Source organism: Onychomys torridus, chromosome 1 (genome assembly GCF_903995425.1).
Source record: "Onychomys torridus chromosome 1, mOncTor1.1, whole genome shotgun sequence".
Lineage (NCBI taxonomy): Eukaryota > Metazoa > Chordata > Mammalia > Rodentia > Cricetidae > Onychomys > Onychomys torridus.
In genome coordinates, this window is record NC_050443.1 from 14,638,117 (window position 1) to 14,655,656 (window position 17,540).

General features: G+C 50.2%; 2 protein-coding genes across 2 annotated transcripts in view; both read right to left on the bottom strand.

The window, feature by feature from the left end:
- Positions 1-1,042: 1,042 nt before the first annotated feature.
- On the bottom strand, positions 1,043-11,307 carry Ccdc97 (coiled-coil domain containing 97). Its single transcript, XM_036208524.1, has 5 exons — positions 11,119-11,307; positions 4,718-5,170; positions 3,840-4,109; positions 3,453-3,582; positions 1,043-2,180 (listed from the first exon to the last, which is right to left on the bottom strand). Exons 1-5 carry the CDS (start codon positions 11,165-11,167, stop codon positions 2,060-2,062), a joined length of 1,023 nt encoding a protein of 340 aa, XP_036064417.1. The 5' UTR covers positions 11,168-11,307; the 3' UTR covers positions 1,043-2,059.
- Positions 11,308-13,641: 2,334 nt separating this feature from the next.
- Hnrnpul1 (heterogeneous nuclear ribonucleoprotein U like 1) overlaps positions 13,642-17,540 on the bottom strand; it is a 35,272-nt gene continuing 31,373 nt past the window's right edge. Inside the window, exons 13-15 of the mRNA XM_036191120.1 lie at positions 16,848-17,134; positions 14,986-15,177; positions 13,642-14,529 (exon numbers count right to left, since the gene is read on the bottom strand). Coding sequence (XP_036047013.1) covers positions 14,413-14,529; positions 14,986-15,177; positions 16,848-17,134 — 596 coding nt within the window. The 3' untranslated portion in view covers positions 13,642-14,412. The remainder of the gene's footprint in view (positions 14,530-14,985; positions 15,178-16,847; positions 17,135-17,540) is intronic.

Sequence of the window (17,540 nt, forward strand, 5' to 3'; positions counted from 1 at the left end):
CCCCTCTGTCTCCACCTTTCTTCCTGTCTCCTCATCTAATCCCCGTCCTTGTGGCCGGCTCCACCTCTGTCTCTCATTTGCAGACTCAACCATCTGACTAACCCCAGATACTGACTCAATGGTGGTGAGGCTCAGCTCTTTTTAAAAAGTTACATAACAGACTGATGGATGATAGCCTTTCTATCTTAAATAAATTTAACAATCAGACAGAACTGGTCAACCGTGAAAATATTTAAGCTAACACAACTCCCCCAGAGAGCAGCACCCTTGGCCCCTGTCCTGCCAGCTGGGGGTTCAAGTAGTTCTCTGGGGAGACGAGGGCTGGGACTGTAACATCACATCACACACAATACTCCCATCTTCCACACTCTCCCATGTAAGGAAGTCTGGCTTCCCATCTCTACCACATGCCAGCAGACTGGCCAAGTAGTGTGCAAGAGTGTGTTCCAGTCTTAAGTCTGCCTGGGAGGCCAGGTGATCTCAGGGATGCACATGGCCTTTCTGGGCCATTTCCATCGTTTGTGACAAGGTGGTTCAGGTTGTCAGGAGGTTCTCACTCAACCTGGCCCAGGTGGAGCTGCTGAGGACCTTTCAATATTCCAAGCTTCTTCATGCAAACGCCCTCTGCCCCCAGTAGTTCTCTGGGTGAGTCTAGTTGACCCAGGAGTCATGACCTTGGCACTTCAAAGCAGTTTGGAGGGTCCCGCAGGTGTGGCCAGAACAGAATGCCACAGCTGTCTCAGAGTAGCTTGGCTCCTCAGGCCTAGACATGCTAGCCCCCATCCTCACAGTAGCAGGTCCCTTCTGTCTGCTGGGGCAGCAGGGGCCGGGTGTGGGGCATGGGAAGGTAGGACGTCTGGGTTCCCACAGGCCAGGGCTGAGTCACAGGCAGCCATCTGGCTCTCATTAACCCAGGGCAGCAGGGGGCTCTGTGGGGCGGGCCCTGTGGCCTGCTGGAGGCAGGGACATTAAGGCAGGCTGTGTGTGTGAGTGAGTGAGTGAGAGAGAGAGACAGAGACAGAGAGACAGAGATGACTCAAGACCCATGATAACAGCCTATGTGTATCTGGAGAGTGTAAACAGGGAGGGAGAGGGAGGTGGAGGAAGTGAAGAAAAGGAAAATTGTGGCAGGGAGGGGGGGCAGTGAGGAGGGGTGCTGGTAGGGGATGGTCCCCTTCTTCAAGCTGGCCCTGTGGTCCCCAGCTCTGCCTCTGCCAGCATTCCCAGCAAGGGTCCAAAGAGAGCAGCAGAGGCCTTGACCCCCACCCACAGGGAAGTCTCATTATTGGGCACCCAGGCTTCTGCTGCCCATAGCTGCCAGGCCTAGGGGGTGGGGATATAGAGAAGCAGAGCCATAAAAGCTGAGAAAGAGGGACAGAGAGTGAGACAGAGGTCTGGATAGAGATGGAAATGAAGTGCAGACGGCTTTAGAGTGAGGTGCAGGAGAGGTGAGACCTCAGTGGAAGCAAAGGTACCAGCAGGACCAGTAGGACCCAGGCACAGAGAAATGGAGAAGCCCAGAGCTATCCTGGGGATCAGGTGCAGCCTGAGCTAAGTGCTAGAATCCATGTGACAGCTGCAGCCACCAGACAACTGTTCAGGGCTCTGCTGTGGGCACGGCAGCCGCACCACAGAGAAAGGCAGAAGGGTGGATGCACAGAGGGTGGAGGCCTCGGGAGCTAGCGGGGGAGGGCGGTGATGCAAGGGCGGCGAGACAGGGCAGGAACACTACTGCCAGGTCAGGTGTGATTCGCTCACCTGAAGCATAGCTCTGGGAGGCGGGAGGCAGCCAGGGCTACAAAGCAATGAACAGGCTAGTTAGTGCCACACAGCAAAGACCCTGTCTCAAAAAGAGAAGACAGGTGGGGCCAAGGAGGGAGGGGCAGTGACCTTCCCAGGGAGAAGAGTGAGAACCCCATAAACCCAAGTAGGGGCACTGTCCTAGGTGTGCCAGGCCTGGGGGTCTGCCCTGGGGGCCTCGGAGTCACTTAGCCAGCCTGTAAGCAGCTGCCCATAGGGGGTTGGGCAAGGTGTGACACTGGCTGGAAGGTGGGAGCCATCAGTCCCCATCCAGCTCTGGACTGGGCACGTCCTCGGGCTCCTCTTCATCAAAGTATCGCTCCTCCTCGTCGCGCGCCACAATGTCCAGGTTGTCAAAGTCAGGGTTGTCGTCCACCGTGCTGCAGAGAAGGAAGCTGTCAGAGGTCATGGGGGCCCAGGTCAGAGGAGCTGACCCCTGGGGATGCTGGGCCTTTTGGAATCCAAAAGAGTGTTTCCCAAACAGTCTACATAAAACACTGGCTTCTTGCAGACTGGAAGATGTGAGAACACTAGGGCCTGTGGACTTCTCAGGTTTTGCCTCCAAGGTCAGCGTGGCACTTTGTCCCCATAGACACTCCAGCCCCAGTTCCACTATGTGGACCCAAGTCACCAAGGCTCCACTCATCCAAGTACCCTTAGCAATTTCAGATCTACCTCAGCACGGACGCTCCTTTGTGTCCCTCATCCTCGCTCTCTGCAGATCTGCTCAGAAGCCCTCCTGAGGCTCTGACAACACTGCCCCCCCCCCCCCCCCGCGCCCCTTCAGAGCTCCACCACCAATGGAAGATGGGCAGTCTCTCCCCAATAGGAGGGGACCCCTTTCAGGCAGGGAAAGCTTTAGCCCCAGAGTCTGGACACAGAAGGCCTACAGAAGCATACACTGATTGTGGGACACATTTGGGTCTCTGCTGCCCTACAGCTGCCCTCCTGAAGGCACAGGTTTAGGTCCCCACTCCTGATGTCCTTGCAGTTACCAAGTGTAGTAGCAGGGCTGGCCCGTAGGTGCCATGGCCCAACATTCTGCATAGCCCCAGCTAGCAGTGGACAGACCACACTGGTTCCAGGCCTGTGGGTTCCCTACATGGACCCTAGAGCAGGTAATCAGGACCCCTGTTCCACTGAAGCTATTCATGGACATGGTTCCCATGTCACTGGAGCTGGACTGAGTAGGCAGGGTCCTGAGCTCTAGGATCATAAGGAAGAGAATGGCTCAAATGACAGGCCTTCATCATTTATCTTATTTTTTTTTTCTTCTTGAGACAGAGTCTCGTCATGTTGCCCTGGTGGGAACTCAGAGACCCAATGCCTCTGCCTCCCACACGGCTGGGATGGAGGGTGTGCACTACCAAGCCTCACTTCAATGTTTTGTCGACACTGAGCTAAATGTCAGCTCAGTTTATCCCTCTGCCTACAAATGAAGGGCCTAGGGCTCTGAGAGGGACAAGGTTAGCCCAAGACCCTAGCCATCAACTCAGATTCATCTGAAACTTCCAGAGTGACTAACACCACCAGGACTCACGGTGGGAAACTATTCCAGGGCCCTCTAGCACCACTAGGGGAGGCCTTTGAGGACAGGCAGGGATCTGCTTGTGGCCCAGGGCCATGGGTGCTGGGCTGGGCATGGGAGGCACCTGTAGTCAAAGCCTCCATCTTTGCCATCCAGGAATCGCTGGTGCATGCGGCTGGTGAACTCCTCCCGCAGGATCAGCTTTTCCTCTGAGTCGGGCACCCAGGACTCCGAGTCCTTGTCTGACCTCTGGTCTGTGGAGATACCCAGGATGGAGGCCTGAAAGTGCCTGGCAAGCTACCATCCTACCTCCAGCCCCGTGGTATCAAGACAGCCCAATCCCTGCCCTCCTGGGGTGCACACTGGATAAAATGGTGATGTCGTGCCTACTCAGTGGTCAGGAGGAGATGGCAGGGTGGGGGTGAGGCCAGACATCATGTCTGTTCTCACAGGTTGAGAGCCCAGCCTGGAGGAACAGGCATGCACAGGGTGCCCTGTTGCCGGCCCTCACCTTCCTCATCGCTGTCCTCTTCTTCCTCAAAGCAGGCCTCCTCCTCTTCTTGCTGTCGGAGCAGCTTCTGCTGCAGCTCCCGTTCCTGGTAGGACTGGAACAGCAGGTCGGAGAGGGGATAGGCAGGAGTGCTGGGGGAGCCAGGCCTGGGGGCCTGGGGGGCAGGTGTGCGGGCACTGAGCTCTTCCTGTGTGAGGTACTGTCCTATATATTGTTCATACAGCAGCGGGGCCCGGAACCGCATCTGCTCGTCACTGAAGTACTCACCTCCTGTGCAGAAGAGGCAAGGTGGGTGGGTGTGAGCACACATGTCCAGGCATGTTATGTGCATGACATGCTTATAAGACGTATACTTGTATGCAAGTGAGGTACATGATAAAGCCAGCTGCACGTGCCTAAAGTCCCGTGGGGCACTCAGTATACAGCCTGGGTGGAGCATGTTCATGTACCCAGGCCTGAGCCACTATGTAGACCAGGCAAGCATTAAACTCAGAGTGTCGGGTGTGAACCGCTACACCAGGCTCCTCTTCCTTCATGCTTTCCACCTGTGTTTTGTTTAGGGTGTTCTCAGCCACAGCCATCTAAGATGCCACTTCTGCCAACACTTGGAAGGCTGAGGCATGAGGAATTTGGGTTCAAGGGCAGCCTGGCACTATATAGTGAGATTCTGTCAAACAAATGCTACTCTATCATCTACTGAATTCTGAACCTATCTGCTTACCTTTCTCTCCCTTACTTTACTGTGGGGCTGTTTCTGCTCTCCTTGTCTCAAAACTTACCTCCTCTGGGTTCCTGCGATAGTGCCTTGTCTCTGTTGCTCAGCTTCAGTCTCCCTTTCCTCCCCATCTCTGTCCCTCCCATCTACCATCCCCCCACACCTTGGATGAGCTCACGCAGGGCAGCATAACGCCGATTACGCAGGCGGGTGCGCAGGGTTCGGGGTCGGGCAGTGCCTTGCCGCGCCACCTCGGCACAGTAGAAGTCAGCACGGTGGTCTCCACGCAGGTGGCCGAAGCAGGACAGGTGCTCTTCCCGGAGGCCTGTGCGGAAGCGCTCCAGGAACACCAGTGGCTTGTCATGATACAGCTGACCCAGGATGGCCACCTTCTCACGCTCTGTCAGGTCAGGCTCACCCTGCTGTTGGCTGCACACAGGCAGATGGCTGGCAGCAATGGCATGCAACATGGCACTCACAGCTGGACTCTCAACCTGGGAGGTGTCATCATTGGGGACTCCTGGTGTACTCTCTTTTACTTCCTTGTCCTGGGGTGTAGATGGAACCAGAGTCTGGCTCAACTCCCCCCAGTGTGCACATCTGGGCTCCACGTAGTCTGCAAGTCAAAGGGAGTCTTTAGTTAAAGGCTAAGAGGGCATCCGAAAGGGCTTAGGTAGGAAGTAGCTAGGTGTTGACACACACAGTTCCCATTTATTGAGCACCTCCTGCACTGTGAGGAATGTTTTAGGCCCTAGACAGATCAGGGTGAGCAAGAGGTCCCACTGTGATACTGTACACAGTCAATAACCTAATTAATTAACAAAATCATGTAATATGTTAGGCGTTTTCCCTGGCTACACAGAAAAACCAAAGCAGATGAGCCTGGTACAGTAGCATACACCTTTAATCCCAGGCATCTTTAGTTGCTGAGGTCTCCTGAGTTCAAGGACAGCCAGGACTACACAGTGAGAATGAATCTCACAAATAAAAACAAACCAACAATGAAAATCCAAAACACCGATGATGATGATGATGATGATGATGATGATGATGATGATGGAGCATGGGAATGAAACTCCAAAAGAGACAGGAGGCAATGTGGGGATGGCTCAGTTTTAAATGGAATGGTAGCAGAAAGCTTGTCAGGAAGTGACATCTGGAGAGAGGGCTCAGTGGTCAAGAGTACTGGCTGCTCTTCCAGATGACCAGGCTCAGCTCCCAGCACCTGCATGGCAGCCCACAATTGTCTGTATCTCCAGTTCTAGAGGATGCAGCATCTTGTCCTGGCCTCCTTGGCAATACACTCTTGTGGTGCACAGACATGCATGTGGATAAAACACCTACACATACAAGATAAAAATAAGGGAGTTTATCTGAGTAAAAACCTGAAGTGCTGAGAGACTGAGTTCTGTACTTTTTGGGATAAAATGTTCTAAGCAGAACATCAGCACAGGCCCGAAGATCTGAACTTCCAAGCTACTCCAGACTTTGCCGGTTTCCTAAGCCATCACATTAGGATACATTCACTAACTTGTTCAATGACTATGGTGGTTTGAATAAGAATAGCCCCCATGAATGCTTGAATGCTTGAATGCTTGGTCATTAGGGAGTGGCACTATTTGAAAGGATTAGAAGGATTAGGAAATGTGTCAATGGGTGGACTTTGAGGTATCAAAAGCCCATGCCAAGCCCAGAGTTTTTCAGTTGATGGATCAGGATATGGCCCTCGGCTCCTGCCAGCACCTGCCTGCATGCTGCCATGTTCCCCACCAGGATGATAATAGACTGACTAAATCTCCAAAGCAGTAAGCAAGCCCCAATTAAATGGTTTCCTTTGTAAGAGTTGCCTTGGTTGGTCATGGTGTCTCTTAGGGTCTTTATTGCTGTGAAGAGACATCATGACCCTGGCAACTCTTATAAAGAAAAGCATTTAATTGAGGGTGGCTCGCTTACAGTTTCAGAGGTTCGGTCCATTATGATCATGATGGGGTGCATGGCCACATGCAGGCAGACACGGTGCTAGAGCTGAGAGAGCTACATCTTCCAAGTAACAGGAAGTCAACTGAGTGAAGCTTGAGAAAAAGACCTTAAAACCCTCCTCCACGGTGACACTTCCTCCAACAAGACCACAAGGCCACACCTCCTAATAGTGCCACTTCCTTTAAGGGCCATTTTCTTTCAAACCACCAGTGTCTCTTCATAGCAATGGAATAGTGACTAAGACAATGACCAACATGCTCATTCACTTCCCCTTAGGTGTTTTCACATTCCCCTAATCATTCTCAAGTCTGTGCAAAGCCCTGAGCCAGGAGTGTGGAGTGTCCTAGGGAGGAAGGACTCTTCCTATAGTCCCTGCCCTCAGTGGGCAGCCAGTCTGATATAGGAGGTCCTGATCAAAGATGACCTAGGCACAGAACGGGAAAGACAGGCACTGGGAAAAGCCAGTGGGAGCTATTTCACAGGCAGGAAGTAACTTCAGCAAGATGGAGAAAAGCAAAATGGGAGAACCATGTGCCTCCTTTAGATAACTGAGATAACTGACTGGGATTGGGAGCGGGGATGCTGCCTGTGAGTACTGTGGATTTCAGCCACTGAAGCAAGAGGCTAGAACTAAGGCAGGGAGTGGGTGGGGATGGTTGGAGGGGTGGGGGGAAAGGGTGGGAGGTGGAGGAAAGGGCAAGCCACAGGGCTAGAGGGCTGGGAGGGTCAGGGGAAGATCCAGGTCTCTAGCCTAGGAGACAGCCAAACTACCCCTGAGACAAGGACACAGGCAAGAAGCAGATTGGGCTAGGAAAGCTGCCATGGGTGTAGGAGACATTTGAGAGGCTGTATCTAAGAGAATGCTGGAACATGGGCCTCCTGGCTCCCCCAGAGATAGATACAGGGCTGGAGACATGGTTGTATACATATACAGAGCCAGGCATATGTATACATACATCATTAGTGCCAGGCAGAAGGAAATGGCAGATGGGGTGAAGAGGAGTGTGTGCAGACAAACCACAAAGCAGATGACATTGGACATAAGGGAAGAGGACATGCCTGTGAAAGCTAAGAACTAGGTCCTTCAAGGACAGATGCATCTTAATTGCTGGAACCTGTAACATGCAGGGAGGTGGGGAGGGGGAAGGGTCTCCACAGACATAATTATATTAAGGCTCTTAAAAATTGAGAGAGCGGTTTCTCAGAAAATTGGGAATCGATCTACCTCAAGACCCAGACATACCACTCTTGGGCATATACCCAAGGAATGCTCAATCATACCACAAAGATACATGCTCAACTATGTTCATAGCAGCACTATTTGTAATATCCAGAACCTGGAAACAACCTAGATGCCTGTCAACTGAAGAATGGATTAAGAAAATGTGGTACATATACACAATGGAGTACTACTCAGCAGAGAAAAACAATGACAGCATGAAATTTGCAGGCAAATGGATGGAACGGGAAAATATCCTGAGTGAGGTAACCCAAACCCAGAAGGACAAACATGGTATGTACTCACTCATAAGTGGATTCTATATAAAGCAAAGAACAATCAGACTGCAACCCACAGATCCAGGGAGGCTATATAGCAGGGGGGACCCTAGGATGACTGTGGCTTATAATAAGTTTTGGTTTTACTCAATTACTGAGCAAGCCTCAATGAAACATTTCACTATTAGGATAAGAATTTATACTGTATCAAGCTGATAATAGAAAAATAAATAAATACATTTTTAAAAACTGAGAGATTATTCTAGATTAAATGTCCTAAATGCAATAAGAGACTGAGAAAGGGCTAGAAAGATGGCTCAGTGGTTAAGGACACCGAATGCTCTTCCAGAGGACCCAGTTTGATTCCCAGCACCCATATAGCAGTTCACAACCATGTGTAACTCCAGTTCTTGAGGATCTGATGCCCTCTTCTGGCCTCTGTGGGCACCATGCACAAACATAGATAGAGGCCAAACCTCATACACACAAAATAATAATAATAATAATAATAATAATAATAATAATAATAATAAAAAACATAGCATACATAGGTGCTATGACGGTGGAAAAAAGATCAGAGTGTTATGGACACAAGCCAACAAGTGCCAGAGCCATCTCTGACTGGAAGAGACAAGGAACAACCTAAAGCTGGTGAAGGAGCCAGGCCTTGTGGCCTGGTTATTTCTTTCTGGTAATATTAAGTTTAGATTTCACTTCTGTTTACTTTGTTGTTGTTGTTTTTTAAGTATTAGCTTAGAGCTTTTATTTACTTTTTTATTTATTTTGCCTGCATGTATGTCTGTGTAAGGGTGTCAGATCTTGGAGTAACAGACAGTTGTGAGCTGCCATGTGGGTGCTGGGAATTGAACCCGGGTCCTCCAGAAGAGCAGCCAGTGGCTCTTAACCTCTGAGCCATCTCTCCAGCCCTGTATTACATTCTTCCATGTTGCATTTGTTTAGTTCTGTGAAGCTGTGCTATTTGTGCCTGTCTAAAACACCTGATTGGTCTAGTAAAGAGCTGAATGGTCAACGGCAAGGCAGGAGAGAGGTTAGGCGGGGCTGAAGGGCAGAGAGAATGAACAAGAGAAGAAGCAAAGAGGAGAGTAAGAGGAGAAGAGGAGGACATCAGGGGCCAGCCACCCAGCCACCCAGCCAGCACTGGAGTAAGAAGGAAAGAAAGACATACAGAATAGAGAAAGGTAAAAGCCCAGAGGCAAAAGGTAGACAGATAACTTAAGAAAAGCTGGGTAGAGCCGGGCGGCGGCAAACACCTTCATTCCCAGCTCTTGGGAGGCAGGGCCAGGCGGATCTCTGTGAGTTCGAGGCCAGTCTGGGCTACAGAGTGAGTTCCAGGACAGGCACCAAAGCTACAGAGAAACCTTGTCTTGAAAAACCACACACACACACACACACACACACACACACACACACACACACACTAAATAAGTAAAATTAAAAAAGAAAATAGAAGAAGAAAGAAAGGAAGGAAAGCTGGGTTAGAAACAAGCCAAGCTAAGGCCGGGCATTCATAAATAAGAATAAATCTCTGGCCAGTCAGTGGTGGCGCACACCTTTAATCCCAGCACTCCGGAGACAGAGCCAGGTGGATCTCTGTGAGTTAGAGGCCAGCCTGGGCTATAGAGCGAGATCCAGGACAGCCAGGCCAGGGCTACACAGAGAAACCCTGTCTCAAACAAACAAACAAAAAAATAAATACATAAATCTCTTTTGTATTTATTTGGGAGCTGGGTGGCGGGCCCCCAAAGAGCAAACAGTTTTAAAACAACTACTACAGAAGGCAAGGGCCAAGGGTACTTTTTTTCTTTTTTTAACCTTTTGATAAATGTTCTTGGGAGTGCTAGGACTATAGGCCTGCTCCACAAGTTTATGTGGTGCTGAGGATTGAGCCCAGGGCTTCTGGCATGGTAAGCAAGCATTCCACCAATAAACTACATCCTCAGTCCCTGCCTTTGAACTTTCCATCCTCCTGCCTCAGGCTCCTGATTATAAGCCTGTCTCACCATGTCTTGCTCCAGATTCTCTTTTAGGTTTGGAGGCCTGGCTTGGTAGGAAGTATAATAAGCATTCATACGGCCCAGGGGCTTAGGCTCTAGCAACCAGAAGTTTAAAAGATATAGAAGATGTTAATATACATATTTTTGAGGCAGGGCTTCACTCTGTGGCCTGGAACTATGTAGTTCAGGCTGACTGTAAACTCAAGGCAAACCTCCTGCCTCAGTCTCCCAAGAGCTGGGATATAATCTAGGTTTGAGCCATCAAACCTGGAGCGTCAAAGATTGAAACCTGGAGATCTAGAACACACAGACACCTGCCTCTACATTCATATACCTGCTATTCAGTTTAAGTAACCCCAATTCTTAGTTGTCAAACGGCTTCGACTATACCTCATCTTGCCCCCGCCCCCATCAGATTACTTTGAAACAATGAGTTTTTAAGGTAAGACAAAAAGCACTTTAAAAATAGGTATGGTAACCGCACAGGGCTGTAACCCCAGCATCTCGGAAGCTGAGACAGGAGGAAGGCAAGTTGCTATAGAAAAAAACTGATTGAAAACACACACATACACACAAGAGGTGGGGGCAATACTTGTGGGAACTCGGTAGAGAAGTAAAAGACATTGAAGGTGAGAGGGAGAACGGACCCGAGGAGGCAGAATAGACAGCAGACTTGGGGGCAGGGGAGTTAGAATACAGTGGGAGCTGTGGGTCTGACATAAGTTAGTTCACATGGGACAAGAGGAGATCTAGCTTGGGGCACAGAAAAGTTCAGATTGGCACGGGAGGGAGGGGTAGGTTAAGTCGAGAAAGGTTGGCCTGAGACTGGAAGAATTTGCAAGGAAGAAATGGGTTGGCCTGGGATACTGAAAGGGGTTCATTCCTAAGAGAATGGAGGGAACTGTCCACCCGCTACAAGGCCGAACAATCTGACCTCAAAGTGGATCAAGTGCGGAAAATGCCTGTAAAGTGAGGTCACACTGCCTAGAGAGACTTCAGCGCTTGCCGGAACCGTTTCCAGGTCACACTGCAAGAGCACCCTCCCGACGCCTGCACCTGGCCAGTGCCTCACCATCATCCGGCTTCCTCTCCGTCACCGCCCCGGCTGCCCCGGCCTCCATCCCGGGTCTCCGACTCACTAACCGCCGCAGCGGGCTCCGGAAGCCGAGCTGGACCTTAAACACCAGCAGCCATTTCCGGCTAAGCAAGCGTTACTGGCCGAGTGCTTAAACTGCATCCAGGAACCAAAGTTCCGGGTCAAAGGTGGACCATCTCTCTGCGCATGCGTGGCCCCGCCCACAGCCACCAGGTTTGAAAATGGCCCTAGGTCGAACTTTCTTAAACTGGAAAATCAGCGGGGACCGTGTGCCATTTGATCGCTGCTGTAACTCCAGATATTCACGTAGTTAATATTTGGAATGGTTGTTGCGTGAGCATCCTCCAGGAACTGGAGCCCTCGTATGGAGACTCTCGAGTATGCATTCTAATTAAAAAATAATGTATGTTTATGTGATCAGAGGACAATTTGTGGAAGTGGGCTCCAGGGATAAAATTCAGTCGTTAAGATTGCCGGCGAAAAATTTTCTTTTTCTTCCCGAGACAACGTTTTTCTGTGTAGACCAGGCTCTCCTGGAACTCACTGTGTAAACCCGGCTGTCCTCGAACTCAGAGATCCACCTGCTTCTGCCTCGTGAGCACTGGGATTAAAGGCGTGCGCCACCACTGCTCGACAACCTAGCAAGGACCTTCGACCACTGAGCCATTTCACCCACCTTTATGCTCTTTGTAGATTTGACTCCTGTCATCACATGCAGCCTGTAGCTGGCATGAGATGAAGTCAGGGAAAGGACTTTTGTGTTTCTAGACGAGGAAGCCTGCAGATGTGAGGGAAGGGCTGTGGGAAGGGGAGGAACCTGCCTACCACAGGCGAGGCTGGAGGCTTTTAGGTGGGGATAACAGATCCCAGATGAGACCTGAAGGGATGAACAGGAGTTAAGTATTCCAGGCAGTTTGGCTGGCTTATAGGTAGTACTAGATGCTGTAATGGCTTGCTATGGTCAGGTCATGCAGGAGGCAGGAGGCAGGGGCAGGGAGATCACTTAAGGTTTGAGCCAGTTTGGCCATTAGTGAGATCAACGGCTACATAGCAAAACATTGTCTCAAGAAAGAAAAAAAGAAATAAAAGGTGTGTGGGTCATGGTCTTCCGTGCCAGGTCATGCAGGGCTTCCTAGCCCTAATGAGTTGTTGGAGCCTACAAGGTTTGAGGAAGGGAACCAGGGAAAGGGACTGGAGAGCACTATGGGGAAGCTGGTGCATTAATCCAGAAACACTCCGTTTGCATTCCCTAGTGGTGGTGAGGAAAGGCCTGGTGAAAACTAATCAGCTGCCGTCATCAGGAATGGTCAGCAGAGGGCGCTGCTGCTCTGCACTCACCTGCCAAGAGCAGGACTTGTCAAACTAGGACAGTAAGGACCCCTCCTTTCTTTCCTTCTAGAGCAAGTTGACAAGTGCCCTTCAGGCACAGACATGGTCCCTCCTCAGGCCCTACTACTCTGCCTCCCTCCTGGTGTTTGGCCACATTGTTGCACCTAGGGCTTGGTGCACTGTGAACAGTATGCATAGCCCTCATGTAGAGGCAGTTACCTTACATAACTGCAAGCCTCAAGGGAACTGGGACTCATGTCACCACCCCTAGCTTCTCTTTTGCTACGTTGTGTCCCTTCACAAGGTTCCCCAATTCCTACAGGGGAGCTGGACTCAATTGTGCACACCAGACCAGATGTGAAAACCACAGCTTGCACAGGAAGAGAGGAATGAAGAGGGATGGTGGGCTACAGAGTCCTAACTTTTCCTCTTCTCCAGAGCCCTCTTTCCATTACTCCAGGGTCTCTAAACACTTGGAGCTGTCACTGGTTACAAACATGTATTTCCTGGAGGGGACCCCGAGAAGAGGGATGGAGTCATCTGCAGTGCTCAGGGTTCCTAGCACTGTACAGGATGGTGACAGAGCAAGCAGCCAACACACATGGGAGGCAGTGCAGACGCCAAGAGCAGCATCCAGGCCATGCCTCAGGGTGCTGTTGTGCAACACACCCAGGGATGACCCTGAACCAGCCTGGTCTCTTCCTTACAGGTCCCATCTGTCTGTCCCCTGCCCGAGGAGCATCTGGGTTGTGTGAGCTAGAGAACCATTTTATTAAAATGAATGAGTGAAGCATTTCCCCTCCGAAGGCCTCCCATCCCAATTACAGGCCAACTGCAGTAACACTTCAGGGCTTTAACCCTGCTTCCTTCCTGATAGGAGGTGCCATGTCATTTATTGAAAGAAAATAAAACAAAACAGGGTAAAACATTTCTTAATAAGTGCAGTTTGCTAAAATCCAATTAAACATATGGGTAAAGGGGAAGTGAAAATGATCAAGGGACCACTAAAACTGAGGAGGTCTGGTGCCTGCAAGAGCAGTGGAGGCGTGGAGGAGGGGCTCCATTAGAACATCATTTAGAGTGAAGGTCTAAAGGGAAGCCGGCCCACCCCACCTTCCCTTCACCCTCTCACCCACTGAAGCCCACCAGAAACTACCAAGACTCCTGGAGTAAAAGGTTTCAAGTTCAATAGTCACACTCTCTCCAAATACAAAAAGCAGTTACAATCCGACTGAACACAAACGCTTGTGAGCAAAGTTATGAAGAACTGAGACATCATATAAAAAGTTAGGTTCAAGGTGACTTTGTGGTTTGTTTCGAGGTTGCGGCTCTTCCTCAGTTACCTGAACTCAGCAAAGAAATAGATATTTGATGAAGTATCAACAGCTGACCCACAGTAAAAACAGACAAATTCTAAAAATTAAAAAAAAAGCATAATTACCAAAAAATATGTCACTGCTTCCTACCTCTGCATTTGCTTCTTAAACTTTTTTTATTAAAGTTTTTGATTTTTTTTTTTTTTTTTTTTAAATCCTGAAAAGTAGACAGTAAAACAGCTCCTGGAAGAATTTACAACCAACTGCATGAGTATGGGAAGCCAAGGGGCTAAAGCAGGGTGAGGAGGGGCAGACAGGCAGGGGTCCTCCCCAGTCTGTGGCCTCACTGGGTAACCAAAGGAGAGGAGGCTTCTTTAGTCAAAAAGGTGGGGAGAGGAGAAAGTGGAAGGGACGAGATAAAGGAAAAGGTCACTGTTGCCTGTTTGAATCCAGAGGAAAAAACGCCTGGCCTGTATGAAGGGAGAAGCCCTCTGGAAGAAGTGGGCTAGAGAGGCAGCCCTGGGATAACTCTGTCCCCAGCACCACAGGACTCAGAGGGGATGGAGGGGCTGAGGCAGGCGCTAGTGGGAGCAGCTGGCATGGGCCTCTCAAGGCTCCAGCACGGCTACTGTGTGCTTGTGCCTCCCTGTGTGCTGCCCGAGTAGCCTCCATAGTCGTAGTTCCCGTAGTATGGTGGCCACTGGCTCTGGTTCTGATAGTACTGGCTCCACTGCTGGGCATACTGGGGAAAGAAGAGAACACCAAGTTATGTCCCCGCCACTCCAGACTGTCCCTTGGCTCCTCTCATGGTCTCTACACTCAACACATGCATCCTTTGAAAGAAACCAAAGTGCTTTGGAAAGATAAGGGCTGACTTGATGTCACATAAACCAGTGATCAGGAAATGCAGTCCTGATCTCCAGGCTTGTTGGCTGTCCTTTGCAGACGTGGTGGCTCCAGCACCAACTTGGAATAGCACTTGGCACCCCTGGCCATGGTGTCAAAGCAGGACTCAACCCAGCCATGCCGGAGGCTACACACCAGTTATTTTTTAGCCAGTGAATACCAGTTTACCAAAGGTTTTTGTGAACACTAGCTTGAGGAAACCCATGTTTCAGGAACAGGCAGGAAACCAAGTTTGAATACACACCCAAGAGTGATCCCAGAAGCCTTACTGGGAGGCTTATCTTGCACTTACCTGCTGATACTGGTTATAGCTGGGCTGAGGGTAAGTCTGGGCAGTGGGGGGTGGTGGTGGGGTGTAGGGGGCAGGATTGTAGGGGCCATAGCTCCCATAGTTGTAGGCAGGTGGTGGTGGAGGCGGAGGCGGTGGGGCTGTGTAGCCCTGGGTGTAGCCTCCTTGATTGTAGGGTGGCTGGCTGTAACTAGGCTGGGTAGAAAAAAAGACAAAAGCTCCATCAGAGACAACACACACTGGTATGGAGGCAGCTTCCCCAACAGAGGCAATTCTGTGCTAATATGCCAGGATGGGTCTGGAAAGCAGCAGATCCTAGGCCTGAGCTCTGAGGCCAGCAAGTTACATGGCACTTCTAAACCTGCTTTCCAGTCTACAAAACCATCTTAGCACAGCCACCACCCTCTGGCCTATTGTGGAGGTTCAATAAGCTTTGTGTGCACAAAGTGCTGGGCACTCAGTAAATGGTGGCAGTGGTCTCTGTGAGATTTGCTGAGAAGAGCAGCAGTGACAATTACATGGAGTGTGGCAGTTTGTGTGTAATTGGCCCCCATAATATCACAGGGAGTGGCACTATCAGGAGGTGTGGCTTTCTTGGAGTGGGTATGGCCTTGTTGAAAGAAGTGTGTCACTGTGGGAGTGGGCTTTGAGGTTTCCTATGCTCAAGATATCTCCCAATGTGACAGTCGACTTCCTGTTGCCTGCAAGATGCAGGACTCTCATCTACTCCATCACCATGTCTGCAAGCACATGGCCATGATAATGGACTGACCTCTGAAACTATAAGCCACCATTTCAATAAAATGTTTCCTTATGAGTTGCAGTGGTCATGGTGTCTCTTCACAGCAATAGAAACTCTTAAGACAAGGAGTTTCTCATGTATAGGGCAGATGGATCATTAACTCATTCAGTCTCCTTAGCAATTCTGACATCATTTTCATTAGCTCTATTTTACAGCGCTGGGACTGGAGAGATGGCTCAGTGGTTAAGAATACTGGCTACTCTTGTAGAGGACCCAGGTTTGGTTCCCAGCACCCGTATGGTGACTCACAACTGTCTGTAACTCAGGTTTCAAGGAACCAAACATTGTGTTCTGACCTCCACAGGTACTGCACACATGTGGTGCACATACATATATACACACACAAGCAAACACTCACATCTATAAAATAATTTTTAACAATAATAAATCATAGTCCCAGAGCCTTCATTCACCAAACCTCACAGGAACTTTCTAAGTGAGTTCTAGTCATGTTTCTGGTCTCTTATGGGGAACACAAAGACCAGAGTGGGTCAAGCTATCTGTCCAAGATCACAAAGCCAGGCTCTGGAGCTGGGCTTTGAACTTAGTCTTGCCAAACCCCTAGGAAATGTTCTGGCTAGATGGCATCTAGGAAGCATTCATCTGTCTCCTGGCAGCTGTTCCCAGCTGCTTCTTGGTATGTAAAAGTTTCCTTAGGAAATGGCTGTGAGAGAGACCGCTCCGGTTCACAGAAGCACTGTCTTTCTAAGAACTAGACAGGGCAGAAGCCTGGAGCTGCTCAGGACAAGGTTCTCACCTACCTTGGGACCCAGGCCTCCCATGATGGGCAAGAGGTGACTTCACTGAGTGTTTTCTTATAGAACCAGTGAGGCCAGTGATATGACCTTGCTGGTAGGACCCAAGGCTTACAGCTACCCCCAGTGTTGGGGGTCTAGCTATGCCTAGTGTTCAACACAGCTGAGTAGCTGCAAAACAAAAAGGGGACAGGCTGCAGGAAGGAGTGCAGACCTGTGGACAAATAATGTGCTGGAGATACATCAGGCCTGCTCCCTCTCCTCTATGCAAGTGCGTATGTGTACACGTATACACATAATGACCTCACCTGTGGAGGGCTGTAGCTGCTCACTGTGGGGGTGCTGGTATTGGCGCTGGAGCCAGGGATGTTGCTGTTTTTGTTGTAGCTGCTGGCCCCTGGGGGGTTCCGAGCAGGGCTGTAGCTGGGTGGCGGTGGTGGCTGCTGTGGTGGTGGCTGTGGTGGTGGTGGCTGCTGTGGTGGTGGCTGTTGCTGGGGAGCCCGGTTATAGCTGCCTCTGTTGTTGGAGTTGTTATCCCGGTTGTTGTTACCCCAGCGGTTTTGGTTGTAACCACCGCCTCCGCTGCGGTTGAAACCTGCATTGAAAACCACATGTAAAAGAGACCTCAGCACGGTGATGCCCAAGGTTGAGCTCAGTAAAGCAAGCAAATGCAAGTGATCCATTGGAGCTTCCCCCAGGCCCTTGCTACACTTCCTTGACCCTGCTCTGACACAACACCCAGAGTTGTTTGCAGACAGGTCTATGTCTTCCACTGAACTGTGCACTGGCAAGGCACAGATTATCTTGGGTGTGTCCAGCTCTACATAGCTGTTCAACAAACTAAAAAGGATGTTCAGGAAGGATGCTAAGTCACAATCGAGTTGGATATAGTCCTCAACATGCTAGGCCAAGTGGCCTTTCCTGAGCCTTTGTACAATTGTTTCTTGGACCTGAATCCCACAACATACCAAAGCCAGGCTCAGCAGGGGACCTTTCTGAGC

Bases quoted from the DNA above. Each gene is read 5' to 3' on its own strand.
- Ccdc97 (XM_036208524.1), bottom strand. From the start codon at position 11,167: ATGGAGGCCGGGGCAGCCGGGGCGGTGACGGAGAGGAAGCCGGATGAT. The intron at 3,583-3,839 runs GTGAGGGCCGGC...GTATCTCCACAG, and splicing joins AGAGGACAGCGATGAGGAAG to ACCAGAGGTCAGACAAGGAC. The intron at 2,181-3,452 runs GTGCCTCCCATG...CCTTCTCTGCAG, and splicing joins GATGGAGGCTTTGACTACAG to CACGGTGGACGACAACCCTG.